General features: G+C 38.7%; 1 protein-coding gene across 3 annotated transcripts in view; it reads left to right on the forward strand.

Moving 5' to 3' along the window:
* The first annotated feature begins 1,950 nt into the window (after nucleotides 1-1,950).
* Nucleotides 1,951-15,868, forward strand: part of LOC309969710 (uncharacterized protein) — a 40,410-nt gene continuing 26,492 nt past the window's right edge. For all 3 annotated transcript variants that reach the window (XM_082851578.1, XM_082851579.1, XM_082851577.1), the window contains exons 1-2: nucleotides 1,951-3,972; nucleotides 5,611-5,710. In XM_082851578.1, the coding sequence (XP_082707704.1) occupies nucleotides 3,775-3,972; nucleotides 5,611-5,710 (298 nt within the window). In that variant the 5' untranslated portion in view covers nucleotides 1,951-3,774. The remainder of the gene's footprint in view (nucleotides 3,973-5,610; nucleotides 5,711-15,868) is intronic.

Raw genomic sequence — 15,868 nt, forward strand, 5'->3', positions numbered from 1 at the left:
GTGCTTCCCACTTGGTAATTTCTCTCACCCTCAGGAGTAGCCTCAAATGCTAGCTCCCATCAATTACTGGATGCCCCATATTTTCCCAGCATCATTATAATCACTCCTATCAGTTCAGCACCTGTAATGAGCCAGGCTGCTTATCCATTTACAATCTTCACTGTTTTTTATATATATTAGCTCAGTTTGCTACCTCTTGTCCCCCTCAAGCCAATATCAAATGTTTATTAATTAGGTAAAAATGGTATTAACCACTTACATCAGGAAGGGCAAAAGGGTATCATCTTGAGTGCCCATTTTGAATGAGTGGTAATTGTTGGCAGAAGCACTGAATTAAGAAAAACATTTAAGCTCTGTCCAGCCTTAGGGGGGAAGAATGCCGTGATTGATTAGCAATGTCTGCCTTGGTTAAAAGAAAAAAGAATAGAAATAGGTTGAGTGACTTGCAGGACGGAAAGGATGGGGATTCTCGGGCTCAATTTCCTTGCTGTTTATAAGCTTCTTAGAGACACAGGTAATGTTTCAACTTTCCATCATGTTGCCACAGTGTTCATTTCCAAATCATTTATTTCTTCACTCCTCCATTTATTCCTGCTGAGTTCTCCTGGACTCAGAAACTTCACACACTCTATTCCCTTATGTTGAGCCTCACATGCTTCCAAGTGGCTTCCAAGTAGCCTCCAAGGGTGGCCTTGTCCTGTTTATCCCGAGAAATTCCCCCAGGTTAATATGTGTCGCAACGTCTTTCTATTTTATACTATAGAACTTGTATGAATTTGTAATCATTTGTTAGAATGTTTTCTTGTTAATTTACTGTTTCCCTCACTGAACTCTAAATTCCATGAGCCCAAGAACCGCATCTCTCTTTTTGACAAGCCACCTTATTTATACCCGGCACACACATCTGGGAAAGAGTAGACATTTAATAAATATTTGTTGAAACAGCAAATCCACTAAACTTTGGAGATTCAAACTTAATAAAACATGGATCCTGGCTTCACAGAACTCATATTGTAGTGAAGCAGAAAGTTGATTAAGTAAATGATTATGATGCAGTGTGATAAAAGAAACATAGATGTAAGGAAATATCACTGCTGCCTGGATCAGGGGGAAGGTGTTGGGGATGCATTCCAAAAGTGATGTCAAGATTGAAGAGTAAGGAGTAAAAATGGACCTTTTAAGAAAAATCAAGCGCTGCAACTTGTGCAATTTGAATTTGATATGTTCCACCATTAAAGTTTTTTTTTTAAATCAAGCAGGGTATATTAACATGCATCTGTAGTATTGCCCTAACAGCATTTTAAAAGAAATATGGATGTCTTACCTACAGAGGCACACAATTAGGCTTTTCCCTCAAGGTATTCTTAGTGTTAACCCTTTATATTGCTTTTTACTTGATGTACCCACTAATTGTTCTGATCCAGTGGCCTTGATGAAATTTTTGGTCATTTGCAAAAGTGTCAGTGGGGATTATGTGAGCACGAGTCTTTCAGAATTTTAAGTAGAAAATGGCTCAAGCATCTCCTACAGTTAGGGTACATGTGGTTACAGTAGAATAATTTAGAGAAGTGAAATTGGGTCTGTCTCTTTAGGTTTAAATATATGACTTGGGGATAATAAAGGAAAATCATTACTAGCACAAGGGATATTTAAAATAAAAGATGGTTTTAGGTACACCACTAACTTTCTTACAGCATCAATGATAAATTGTTAGGTATTATATTGATGGTAGCAGGCGGTAACATGTCCCTTTGTAGTTGAAGCTTTTTTTAAAGCTTATTTTTTTTTAACATCTTTATTGGAGTATAATTGTTTTACAATGGTGTGTTAGTTTCTGCTTTATAACAAAGTGAATCAGCTATACACATACATATATCCCCATATCTCCTCCCTCTTGCGTCTTCCTCCCTCCCACCCTCCCTATACCACCCCTCTAAGTGGTCACAAAGCACCGAGCTGATCTCCCTGTGCTATGCAGCTGCTTCCCACTAGCTATCTATTTTACATTTGGTAGTGTATATATGTCCATGCCACTCTCTCACTACGTCCCAGCTTACCCTTCCCCCTCCCCGTGTCCTCAAGTCCATTCTCTACATCTGCGTCTTTATTCCTGTCCTGCCCCTAGGTTCTTCAGAGCCTTTTTTTTTTTAGATTCCATATATATGTGTTAGCATACAGTATTTGTTTTTCTCTTTCTGACTTACTTCACTCTGTGTGACAGACTCTAGGTCCATCCACCTCACTACAAATAACGCAATTTCATTTCTTTTTATGGCTGAGTAATATTCCATTGCATATATGTGCCACATCTTTATCCATTCATCCGTTGATGGACAGTTAGGTTGCTAGTTGAAGCTTTTTTGTACAAATAAGCTGGAGGGTTTTTTTTTTTTTGGCTCGATTATATATTTATTCTTTTATAAGGCAAAGAGGAAGAAAGGGAGGGATAGACTAAGGAAGTATGGAGCAAAACATTTCCTTAAATCACATTTAAAATAAGGTAGAGTGTAGTAAAATACAGGAAGGTAGACTGAAAGGCAACAGTAAATTTTTTTAAAAGAACTTTTATAATTATATTACATCACTTGACAGAGCTGTAGTTCTTTGTGTAAGCCTTTAAAACTTCCCCCAAACATGTTCATTCACCTTGATTCAATCATGTGCACAGAAGAAGTTCCTTGTTGGGTTGGTAAAGCAGAATCATATCCAGGCTCTAGCTAGATCCAAACACTATTGCAGTTCTGTACAAACCTGTGTGGTATGTACAGATAGAAACAGTAATATGTAAACCTGTTCACCTTTGGTACATTGATCATTTCCTAAACTTATTTCACCTGTACCCACCACCCCTCCCCCCCCCACACAAAGCACTAATACTCCTGTAAGATATATTAAATGTGTTGATTTGGATAACTAGAATTTGATCGACAGAATTCCTCCAGCAAGAGGGAGTTTTAGGTAGAATGGAAGAGAAACTCATGGAAACGCTTGAATGGTCCTTTCCTTGATTCCACAAAATGAGTAAGACTGATCGAGTCCCTTTAATATGCAGCATCCATATTGCATTTGTTCTTACATTTTATGCTGTAATTAAATACAGAGTAAAAGTTATTGAGTGAATATTAAGTTTATTGGGTAGCTGAGTTGATAATTGTATTTTATTTTTGTGCATTGGAAATCTATGTACATTTATATTGTAGGAATATGGCAATGCTCCAAGAAAAATGAGAAATTCTCTGGTAATTTCCCACCCAAAGAGAGCCATTGTTAACGTTTTAATATTATATACTCTTTGTGTCAGTTTGTTTTTTAGTCAAAAATGGCATCTTATTGCTTGAATTTGCATTTCACTGATTATGTGATAAAAACTCCTTTTTAGGGCTTCCCTGGTGGCGCAGTGGTTGAGAGTCTGCCTGCCGATGCAGGGGACGCGGATTCGTGCCCCGGTCCGGGAAGATCCCACATGCCGTGGAGCGGCTGGGCCCGTGAGCCATGGCCGCTGAGCCTGCGCGTCCGGAGCCTGTGCTCCGCAACGGGAGAGGCCACAACAGTGAGAGGCCCGTGTACCGCAAAAAAAAAAAAAAAAAGAAAACTCCGTTTTAATTTAATTTTTCTTGAGGTAACATTGGTTACCGCCTCTCAGCTCGAAATTCACTCTTTTGTTACTTGCTCTGTGAAAAGTGCTATGGGTCCTTTAAATAGTTTTTCCTTGGCCAGCTCGTGTGATGTTAGGCTTTCCTAATTGATGGCACCTGAGGAAGGTGTTGCTTCGTGATGCCCCGGTGCTTGCTGGGAAGGCTCTTGGTGGCGTCTTCAGCACCCACTCACTCCTGCAGCTCCGAGGGCGTCCTCAGCCCTGCTCCCGGGGCTCACAACTTCTCCGGTAGTCGGCTTCAGCAGTGCGCAGAGAGAGCAGTGGACGACAGCTTCCGTCAGCATCTTCTATCAAGCAGTTTTGGAGTAGCGCCTCAGGTGAGAAATCTCCCCGTGCATAGTTTTACTGGAACCCTAGAATGTGGATTTCCAGCAACTTACAGAGGGCATATTTCCAGAAAGTTCCACCAGGAGACACCACAGCAGCTTCTTTACCATCCAGTGAGCCACAGTCATGCTCTTTTCAACCGGGTCTGGACCTCAGTCCTGTGGGCAGGGAGGAGGAGGTCTTCTTTTCAACTGGAGGGTTAGCGGCTCTCCTTATTTCTGCTAACTGTGTGTTTTGGCGTTCTCTTTACTTGTCGCTGGCCATTCCTTCCTTACTCTAATCGTCTTTCATAATTAATAGTTTTTTCATTACACTTTCCATGCTCAAATTACTGTTTGTTTTTCTTCTGGTTGGAGCCAGAATAATAACTAAATAATCTAATATTAGTGTGTTATTGTTTAATTTTAAAACCCATTTTTCACATTTTTTTGTTTCTACATCATTATTTTAATGGTTTCATAGTAGTCCATGTAGTAGTAAATACTTCATGCCTATTGTTATACAGTTTATAATATATGTTTTCATTTTCACAATTGTAGACAATGCTTTAGTGAACATCTTGGTACACATCCTTTGCTCCTATCCATAATGATTTTCATTAATTCTCAGTCATTTGGACATTTTAGTCAGAGGCAAGTGATGAACACACCACGTCAAGTGCTTTATATATTTCCAGGGGAATACTGAACATATTACTTAGCACCGTAGCAAAACATCAGAAAAAAATGAGGAAATCATGATTTTTATTGTCTTCTGCCAAACTCTCATAGCAAGAATCTGAAAAATCTCTGGTGAAACACAACTGAAACTAGATTTGAGATTGAGCCATTAAATCCCAGTTATCACCAATCACTTCTGGCTGCTTCTGATTAAACACTTTCTTTGTGTTTACGATTGGGGAATCCACCTCATGAAAAGAATGGGAAAGAAGTAAATGATTCGGAATATCTTGGTCGTTCCTGGGAGAGCGCTCTGACAAAGCAAACGGTTTACCTGAATGTCTTAAGCAAACTGAGCTTGGCTGATTTCCTGTGCTTACAGAAAAGAACCGCTGTAGCTTCAGCTGGAAACCCTAAGCCAGTGGCTCAGTGGTTGTTTTTTTGACGTGCCTGCATCACAGGTATAAACAATCTGCGATGTTGAGCTAAACGTACCTAAACTGCTGAGGATTTTTCAGGTTAATTTAAACCAACAGGGAATGATCCTGACTGGCAACAATAGAAGATTCTCTCCTAGCAGGAAGTGCATGGGGGCATCCCTTCTAGATCAGACATGCTTCAGAGACTGCTTCTGGAAGCGGTCGTCTTAATTGAATGTTTGTGTCTGAATGTTTGTTGTTCACAGATGTTTCTCACCAATACTGTTGAGCCTTTTGGTGGTTTCTAAAAGAGGCTATGTTAATCTCAGAACAAGGAGATACAACATATATGACGTGTAATCACACTATAATGATAAAAATAGACATATGCCATCATTGTTGTCATGGGCAGTATCAAAAACTCAACACAGTCACTGTAACTTATTGGGCACCCGTTATGTAGACAACATGTCTCTTGTCCATGGATTAGTGTAGTTAATCCTCACAAAGCTCTTAAGAAGTAAGTACCAATAATATCCCCATTTTACAGATGAAGACACTGAGGAAGAGAAAAGTTAAGAATTTGCCTATGATTAGTTATCCATCTGTTCAGCCAGTGCACAAATTACACTGCCCAACTCCAAGATCAGGTGAGTACAATGGCCTGAGCACCATGCTTTACTGCTTCCCACATATTTAGGAGCTAAAAGAAATCAAGTAGTGGACCTTAAAGAAAATCTTCCTCTACCTTCATTCAACTCTTTTCGCTTTCATTGTGGTGGAGTCTGTGAGAGACTTAATGTATCATGTAGAATTATCAAGTTAAATGACTGCATTTTTCCCCTTAATTGACCATTTTGAATTGAATTGCTTGGATTTATCAGATTTTTTTATAATGCAGTGTGGTCTACAATAGCTGTTGCCAGCCTCTTTCCCACCATCACTACACCTGAAAAATAAAATTCACACATATGACATTCTATCATGTGCTTATCCAGAATTAATGCACAAAGCTGCATAAGTAAAAATCTGTGGTTTATGCACAGTTTCTTCCAGGCCAGCTGCTGTGTCTCCCAGTCACCCTAGGGTCCGCAGTTAAGGACCTGCAAGTCTAGAGAAACTGAGAGAGACGTGTTGGCTTGGCCAATAGATCTTGAGCACCTATAAAGTGCAAGGAGCTGGATCACTGTGGTGGACTTGTCGGGGATTTAAAAATAATAAGACAGCCTAGGAGACAGGCTTTGACACCAATGACAAAAATACACTTCAATTACCAGGCAGTGAGAAAAGGAGGGACGTGGGTAGAGGAACATGTCAGCAGGGTGTGCTGCGTGTGGCCCATCTTCAAGTCTCAGTTGAATTCTACTGTTCAAATGTGGGCCACTTGGGGGAAATTCTGTACCATGAGGGTTTTGCTGAATGTTTAAAAAGTCTTACAAAAAGATGAATAGGAGACATAGCAGGTGGCAAATCAGAAAGTTGTGTCTTGTAAACAGGGGGAGGTCAATCCAACCTCCAAATCCCAAAATATATCAATATCCCATAATAGAGAATCACTATCAGGGAACTTGCTGTTTGTTTATTAGTGGCAGCATGGCATAAAATCAGGATAATTCAGCGTTTAAAATCCCTACTTTGTTTGAATTTATAACTAGTATAAATACTTCTAAGATTATATACATTTAAATTTTTTCTGCAACAAGTTAGACAGGATCACAAATTCACATGATGCTCAAAAGAACACTCAGAAATATTTAATGAAAACCTTCATTCTAGTGATGAGGAAACTCTAGCTCAAATAAGAAGCAAAAAACCATACTCAAGCAAACAAATCTGTAAAAGAGTTGTAATCAGAAATATCCAGTTGTCCTACCTCCTAATTTTGTGATCCATCTGCTTCACCATCAGTCAAAAAATCTGATTCTTCGAAGAAAGAACTTTGGCTTGGCTTTAGAGAGTAAGATTAAAAAAAAAAGAAAAAACAAACACTTAGGCAAAGGAACAAACAGCCAAAATTAAGTAAATCTGGGATTTTTTTTAAACCAGCGTTGTCTGCATTGTTATTTTGGTCTCAGAGCGATGGCTTGATGCCAAATTTAAATGGAAAGCATTATCTACTCCATATTTATAAATCTTTAGATTCTGCATGTGTCATGAAAAATGTAAGTAAATTTTATAATAGTAAGGTGTGTGGGATTAAATTTGTATTCTATGTTGAAAAGCTCCACGGTAGGCAATTAATTCATGAAACACCAGCAATTGCTGCCTTAAGGGCTACATTGCTAGCTAAAATTACAGACCTCAAATCTTATGATTACACTGGTATCTATTTTTTGTGTGGTCTAGGGAATATATCATCTTAAATTGAATATTTACCTAATCAGTAGGCTAAGGGTACCTTCTGGGTTCTGCCCCCTTCGACTCTAGAAGGCGTTGTCTAGTTGTGAATATTAATATGCTGCTTATATAGGTAGGTACTACTGCTTACTGTTTTCACTTCATGGCACACTTATTAAATGATACTTGTATGCTATACTAGAATAAACTAGAGGGGATCTAAATGGAGCTTGGTAAAAATTGTATAGCCTTTATATTAAACAATGATAAAGTAAAACAACTAATATAAATAAAAATTTAAAATAACAAGCCATAATAAAGTATAAAGTATTGGGAAAGATATCAAATACTTAATTTACATAATTTTCAAGTAATGCTTTTCAGGATTTTTACTGAGAAACTTGTAGTTGCTTCCACAAACATAAGTGTTTTTTGGTTTTTCTGTTTGTTTTGTTTTGTTTACCAGGTCTTATTCTTGAAGTTGTGACTGTAATTCTAATCAATGTTTTAATAACATCTCTCTATTTTTGATCGTCACATTAGACAAAATTTTAATCATTTTTACGATCAAAAATTTTAAGCCAGTGTTTTTCAAAGAATCTAGTTTCTTCTTTCTTTGGCACACAAAAACTCATTGCAGTATCATCTGATGATGTGTATGAGACTGATTTCGTTCCAAGTTGGTGGTTGCTTTTGTAAGGTATGTCCCAATAATGATGGTAGAAGGCACAGACTGGTAGAGCCTTCACATCCACTAGGCGGTCATATCATCTTTACGTGAAGATAGAGATGGGCGGGTAACCACCTAAACCCACGCTGACAAGGTCTCCTGGGACTCCCGCCCCTGACCTGCTGTATCTTTGCTCTGGATCATTAGTTCTTGTAGCAGTCCTAGCAATCTCTTGTTCACCATGAGCATTGGCATACTCGCCGCTGGCTGTTGCACAAGTTGATGCCCGCTGGTTGAATGGCGAGAGAACTTTGATGGACCCATGGGTGTGGCGTTTCTCACTGTGTCTGCCATCCGAGACCACTTTTGACCTTTTGTCTGACTCTCTCTCTCGGGTAACCTTCCTGGGAGACCCTAGAGAAGCTATTTGTGGCTGAATGTGAATAGTTCCAGGGTTCTGGGTAACCCAGGCTGTACCAGGCAGCCCCAAGTGTTGAGGGGATCATTATCTCATGTCCCACTTACAAACATTAGATTCAGAACTGTATACCTAAGCAGACTGCTTGGTACCCTCTGATTCAGGTATGTGACTTAAAACAGCCTTGAAGAACTTTGAAAGTAATATAAAAAATGGCAAACTTCTCTATTTTACCCTTTCTTTACCTAGACTAAACCTGCAGCCTCACAGGAGCTGAGAACATATTTATTCTTTATCTTTTACTTAAGACGCTCAGCAGGAAGGTAACACACTTTGAATGAAAAAGGACAATTCAAGTTAGGTTGGTGCTTTGCCTAAGCCAGAAAGGTTTAGGGAGAGAAATTGAGGATGAAGAACAAAAGAGACAAGCTTTTTCCTTTTCTTTTTTTTAACCTCTCATGGTTTGACTTAATTCTATTATTTGAATGATTTTGAATTGATTTGGACACACCCACATTTAAATATAAGTTCAAAAATGCATTCTAAAGTCAAATGGAAAGTAATTTGTGTGGTCTTGTTATGAAAATAGTTTTATTCTCTGTATACTCCAGTCTCTCCACTCATTTATTCATACTTGTATTCATCTATTTACACATCATTCATATATTCACAAAATATTTGTTACTGTGGATACTATACCTGGTATTGATCTAGGTGCTGAGCTGGAAAGGTGAAAAAGTCATTATCATTACCTTGGAGGGTCTCCCAGTCTTGAGGGGAGTCATAGAGGTTAACACATAATTATTGTACAGTTGGACAAGTATCATTATAGTCTTATGAACAGAATATCAGGAGAAAAATATTTTATTTAGTCTTATTATGTATTTGAGTATTCACCTGCCCAAGATGGAAATCTATCTAATAGAGTTTGTACTTTTAAGGACATAATCCAACATGATATTTTTTATTTGCTGAGATCTTTTCTCCATGAAGTGAATTAGGAGCCCAGGCTTCCTCTATGTCCTGACTCTATTTCCTAGGGCCTCAAAGCCTTTGGAATGTAGTTGGAAGACAGAGGAGAAAAGGGTGTAGAGGCTCTGCTCTTAATCACTCCATCCCAGAAGTGACATTCATTACCTTTGCTCACATTCCATTGACAGGGTATACATGCAGGAGGTGCTGGGTCCTGCAGCCCTGGCAAGTTAACATCTAGCAATAGTTTTACACAGACGAAGGCTAGGAGCTCTTTGCTGAATTGCTCACATTCTCTGGACAAAAGTAAGGAAGTCTGTGGCTGTTTATCCCCTTCTCAAATATATGCTTCATTGTTTTCCATCCCTCTAACTCTAATCATGGGCAGCAATATTTCTTCAATATTTTATCCACTCACACTGTCCAGGGAGGTTTCTTTGGCACAACAAGCAAGGCACACTGGGTTTATTTTTATAGCACATTTCCCACAGTCGTATCAGATAAAATGCATTACATCTCACCAGGTGACTGCTGAATAATCTCACAACTGTGGCTTCCATGTGAAAGGCAGAGATGATTAGCTTCCAAGGTGTTTGTGGGCCAGAATTGCTCTGCTTCCCTTAACTAGGTAGGTTAGTACCTGTTCGAGTTCTTTGAGCTTTGTGTACTGTTCCCTTGATTGACAGGAAGAAATCATAGACTTAATAGTCTGGTTGTGAGGATTAAATGAGATATTTTATATAAATTGCTAAGCATGGCTTTAGGCACATATAGAAAGCAATCCATAATTGAGGCTCTTGTCATTGCTAATTAAGGATAGGATATTAAGCAAAAGTGGAAGTGTCCTTTTTGTGGAGGAGGATGATATACTGAAACATTTAAACGTATTATTTGCTGCAACTAATTTCGAATGAGATTTCAATGTGTGCTTGCTGTCTGATTCCCCAAGAGAATGGATTTTCTCCCTCACTTTATCACATAGATATTGCCTGAATAAGGTTCTAATACCTGTAACTGAATTCACTTTTAGGATTGCACTATCCTTTAAGAGGCAGCAAAATATATTAATAAAGAGTGTTAGTTCTAAACTCAGATTTCAAGTTCTAGCTGGGTTACTTATCAGCTGCGTGACCTTGATCAGCCTGTTTCTGAATCTGTGAATGTTAGCCAGTTCCTTTCTAGGGACATTATGCTGGGAATGAGATGATTTATATAAAACACTTAGCAGAGAAGATGGCATAGAGCAAGTACCTAATACATGTTACTTTAATCATGATGATTACACAGAATATTGGGATTGGGGTCAGATGACCTGAGTTTATATCTGTGTTCTGTAGCTTTTAATCTTACTGAGCCTCGGTCTCCTCATCCATAAAATTGGGCTAATAATATTCTCTTCACACAGTTGTTACGGTGATCTTAACGTATGTGAAAGTTCATAGAATCTTGCCTAGAACCTATAAAATATTAAATACATGTTAAAATTATTTTCTTTTATTTGCGGTATCTGTGGCCCTAGGCAAGTTGATCTGCCTCTCATATTGGTTATGCCTCCTACTTGGCCTGTTATAGTTAACATCAAAAAAAACACCAGGGTTTCCCTGGTGGCACAGTGGCTGAGAGTCTGCCTGCCGATGCAGGGGACACGGGTTCGTGCCCCGGTCCGGGAAGATCCCACATGCCGTGGAGCGGCTGGGCCCGTGAGCCATGGCTGCTGAGCCTGTGCGTCCGGAGCCTGTGCTCCGCAATGGGAGAGGCCACGACAGTGAGAGGCCCGCGTACGGCAAAAAAAAAAAAAAAAAAAAAAACCAAGAAAACAAACCCTCAAGCAACTCTAAAAATAGTACTATATCTAACATTATTATTTAAGAAGAGGATGGCATTCTGTTCCTGAAGGATTTGGCCATTGGAATTGTGGAGGAAGACCATCTTGGGATTTGTGTGGTGACATTTCTTAAATGCATGGTATAGCATGGGTTGCTTTCATCACACAGTAGGGAAATACTAATATCTATAATTTTATAATCACTAACCCAGATTAACTTTAAAGCCATTAGTAAAGACGAATTCCATTTTGATATTTAGTACCCTGCTAGAGTATCTCTCACTACAGAAGTTTAAAATAAGCATAAAAATAAATCCAGAAACAGATAAAACTAGCCTGTGCTGTGGAACACCATATTCCCAGGCAGTCCAATCTGAGGTCCACAGTCAAAAAAGATTTTAATCTATGAACTATGTCTACAGTGGGTGTTGATGGGAGACAATGAGAAATTGACGCCTTTTTACCCTCCCTCTGTCCTGAGGTGGTTTCTATTTCAGGTTCGATCATTACACCATTATAGAGAAGCCCTGCTATGCTAATATTTTCCTTAGACTTTGAACAAACTCAGACACCATAAGATTTTTTTTTTTTAACACGGAGGGAAACCTGAGAGCTTTCTGTGGTATCTCTCTTGTACTCCTCCTGTTCTCCCATGTGGATGCCCTTCTCTATCTTATATCACTTCCCCAGTTCAAGAATCCTTCAAGAGTAGCCTCAAAGCCCATCTTTTCTTTGCAAAGTTACTTGTTCCATATTGCTTACATAGATCTCTCTGCTTCCAACCCCCTTGAAACACTGTTCTTGTCTTTCAGTTGAGTGTTGAATCACAGAATTTCTATCATATTATTTAAGTATTATTTAAGTAGCGCAGGGAGAGGCTAATCCTTGAAATCAGGAAATAATTATATCTTAAATTAGAATTTACAGCTCCGTGGCAGTGAACACAGTGGCTAAATAAATAAAAATTTAATTAAAATGGTATGCAATGAGGGCCTTACAAAAATGCCGTTAAGAATAACATCGTTTGCATAAAACTGAATATCTAAAAACAGCTAGATAAGTATTTAACTTTCCATTTGTATGTATAGATAAAGCACAAGGATTTGCCCATTAGGATTTTATTTTCCATGGTAGGTCATTTCAGATGCTTTATGTGACCCTACAGGCATCTTTTTAAGATTACCTTTGTACCCTGGTTTTTCATCTTGGGACTGCCGCCATGTACAATCCTAAAATGTTCCATAAAGGCTCAATCTTGCTTTTATGTCATGAGCCGTTTCCATTTAGTTAAAATTAAACTCTCAGCTACAGGAATATCTCCCAGGACTCAAAGCTTTGCCTTCTCAGTTAAAGCGTCTAACCTGCTAGCTTCCTGAGGGCAGTGAGCTCAGAGTGAAGCTGAATGACAGTGAAACCCCAAGTGACGTGACATCGCTTCATTCCAGAATGGGTGTTCCCCGACAGCTGCATCTAACATATGCACAAAATCTCCCTCTCGATTTGCACTTCCAACACCATTCCTAAAATGTAAGCATTGTTCTTTGGTGTCTCCTAGGTAGCATAAATTAAATGGGATAGTTTTTGTATTGTGTTCCACCTCCACGTAGATTTTTCTTTACTGGTTTCTACATGTGCCTCAAGTTAAAGCATTGTTTCCTAACTATCTCACTCCCTCTCCTGTTTACCCTCCCGTCCCTCACTTGTATATGAGAGCACAGTAAGCAGACACCTTTCCTAGTATCCACCATTGATCCATCCCCTATTGCCCTGTCCTCGTAGGACCTGATTTGATAGGAAAAGGTGTTCATTCTCAGATATTTACCAGCATGAGTGAGACTACCAATGCTTCATCCTTTCATTCACTGTGTTAGGTTTGTAAGAGACACATGGAACAAAAGGGGCTTAATCTCTTTTGGCGCCCAGCTGGAAATCCACAGGGAGAGAAGGAGCAAACAGGTATGCTGCTAATTGTCAAACAGGTTGTTATGATGGGACATAGAACAGGGAATGAGAGCTCACCTGGTTAGAAGCAGGTGATCAGGGGGTTGACTTTTTAATAACTTTATTGAGGTACAATTTACACACAATACATTGTTCATATTTAAAGTATACTAAATACTGTGAGTTTTAATATATGCGTAGACCCACAAACCCATCATCCCAATCAAAATACCAAATATGTTATAATTCCCAGTGTTTTCTTGTGCAGCTTTGCAATTCTTTCTTCTCTCTATGCTTTACTCACTATATATTAGTTTACATTTTCTAGAATTTTATAAAAATGGCATTATGCTTTTTTTTTTCTTGGTCTGGGTTATTTTACTCAGCATAATGATTTTGAGATACATTCATGTCATTGAACATATCAATAGCTTACTCCATTTATTCACTTACTTATTTATGGCTGAATAGTATTCCACTACAAGAATATACCACAATTTAACTTTGCACTCCCTGATGGGCATTTGGGTTGTTTCCAGTCTTGTCTTTTATAACTAAATCTGTTAGGAATATTTGTCTACAAGTCTTTGTGTGGATGATATACTTTCATTTCCTCTTGGTAAAAATTTAGAAGTGGCCTTGCTGGGACATACTATCAGGACTTTTGACTGATGGAACAGCATAAGAGGTTGGAATACACACAGTAATGAATCTTTGAAGGAGGAGAGTTGGGGTACCTTTTGGCCCCTTCCCAGGGGATAAGTATATACTTCAAAGGTACCTCAAATTTGCCAAGTTTTGAGTCTCAGTTCTCGACCTTCTTTTTCAAGTGTGGTCCCTTGTCAGTATTCCTTTGTTCAGTAAATTGTACCACCATCTGTGAAGTTGGGCAACACAAAGTCAGCCTTGACACCTACCTCTCTTTCACTCCCTTTATTCTATTGGTCTTCAAGTCCTACCGTTTTTCCCTCGTGAAAATCCCTACCATTTGTACTGCCCACGCTCTAGTGTGGGTCACTGCAGTCTCCCCGCCGGACCACTGGGCAGCATGCTCATCGTCCCCCATCCCTTGACTTGTACTCTCCATCCATTATCTGTGGTTAACATAAAATGACCTTTGAAACATGATATACTCAGCATAAGCCTGAGTATATCACTTCACAGATTAAACCTTTAAACAGCCCTTCATAATCCTTGGAAAAAAGCCCAAAATCTTTACCATGGTTTACACAGTCTGCATATCCATGTCCCTGCTTAATGTACGTACTCAGCGTTACAACTCAGTATTATCCTCCGGTTCCATTTTATGTTTCGCCTACAGTGAGCTTTATTCAGGTCATCAACTTTTCCAAGTTCTTTATTACCTCTGGACCTTTACACTTCCAATGTCCCTGCCTTTCTCTTCATTTATTTGTCTGACTCTTACTTAACCAAGTTAAATATCATTTCCCCTAGAAAACTCAGGTCTAGGTAAAATAACTTAAGCCTGATCCTCCGTACCAATCTTAAGATATTACAATGGCGAAGATTCTGGTCAGCCTCCCTAATTAAAAGTAGGGCCTAGCTCATCACTTTTGCATTCCTAATACCTAGTACAGCAGCACATCTTGAACATATTAAGTGCTCTAATGCATTTGATCATGAAATAAAAGGCTATGACAGTGATCTAGACTTTATATAACAGATGCCTGACAAATATTTGAAAAGTTGAGATGAATTCAAGAAATGTTTCTCAATAACCAACGTGGATGTCACCAATTTCATACACTAATATCCATGACTTTGCTTATGACAGAGGCCCTCTGGCTCTCATTCAAAATTAATTTTATACTTAGTCTACACAGTCCTAGTAAATTCAGGTATCAAGTTTGTTATACCAGAATATATTAGAAACAGAAACTCCAGTGGTTGAAGAGAAAAATTAATGCAGTTGTGTATAGGCACACACACTGCAGCAAAGAGTGAAGATACTGAAAAACACGGAACTGTAATTCAAAACCTCAGTAGTCTAGGGTCATTTTGTCGAGGGTCATATGATCTGATGCCATCATTTGATTGGAGTGGAGGCAGATTTTGATGTTACTAATTAAGGTGCTGATCTGATGAGGCTACTGATAATCATAGGTACGCTTGATTGTGTTCTGTGTGACAGAAATGGAGCTAAGCTCTCTTTGCATTATCTCATTAAATTCTCATAATGACCCTATAAAATAGGTATTGACTTTATAGAAGAGAAAAGGAAAGTTGAGAGAAGTTAAATATCTTGGCCTTGGCTACCTAGCTTTCAGATATGACTCTAGCCTGCTTAGTCTAAGTAGTCAAGAAAGGATTAAATTATGTTCTTTTACCGTATTTAAAGAAACAACAAATTGTAAAAGAAGTTCATTGAGAGCAGATTTTTTTCTTTAAATTTTGGATTCTCCAGGGGGATGTTTGAGTTATCTAAAATAATAAGGTAGGAACATTTATTTCCCAGTCATGCCAAATAAATGAAGTTTTCCTGTAAATGCTTTCCCATGATTACATTACACTTCATGATTATCTGTAAAATTACGAAAAGACTCTAGCGAACAGTGCTTCCTGAAAAGTGTCAATAGCATGATGCTAATACTAGACAATGTATTACCCTATACGGGCTCATTAAG

This window comes from Leucopleurus acutus, assembly GCF_964270905.1.
Source record: "Leucopleurus acutus genome assembly, chromosome: 12".
NCBI classification, from domain to species: Eukaryota; Metazoa; Chordata; class Mammalia; order Artiodactyla; family Delphinidae; genus Leucopleurus; species Leucopleurus acutus.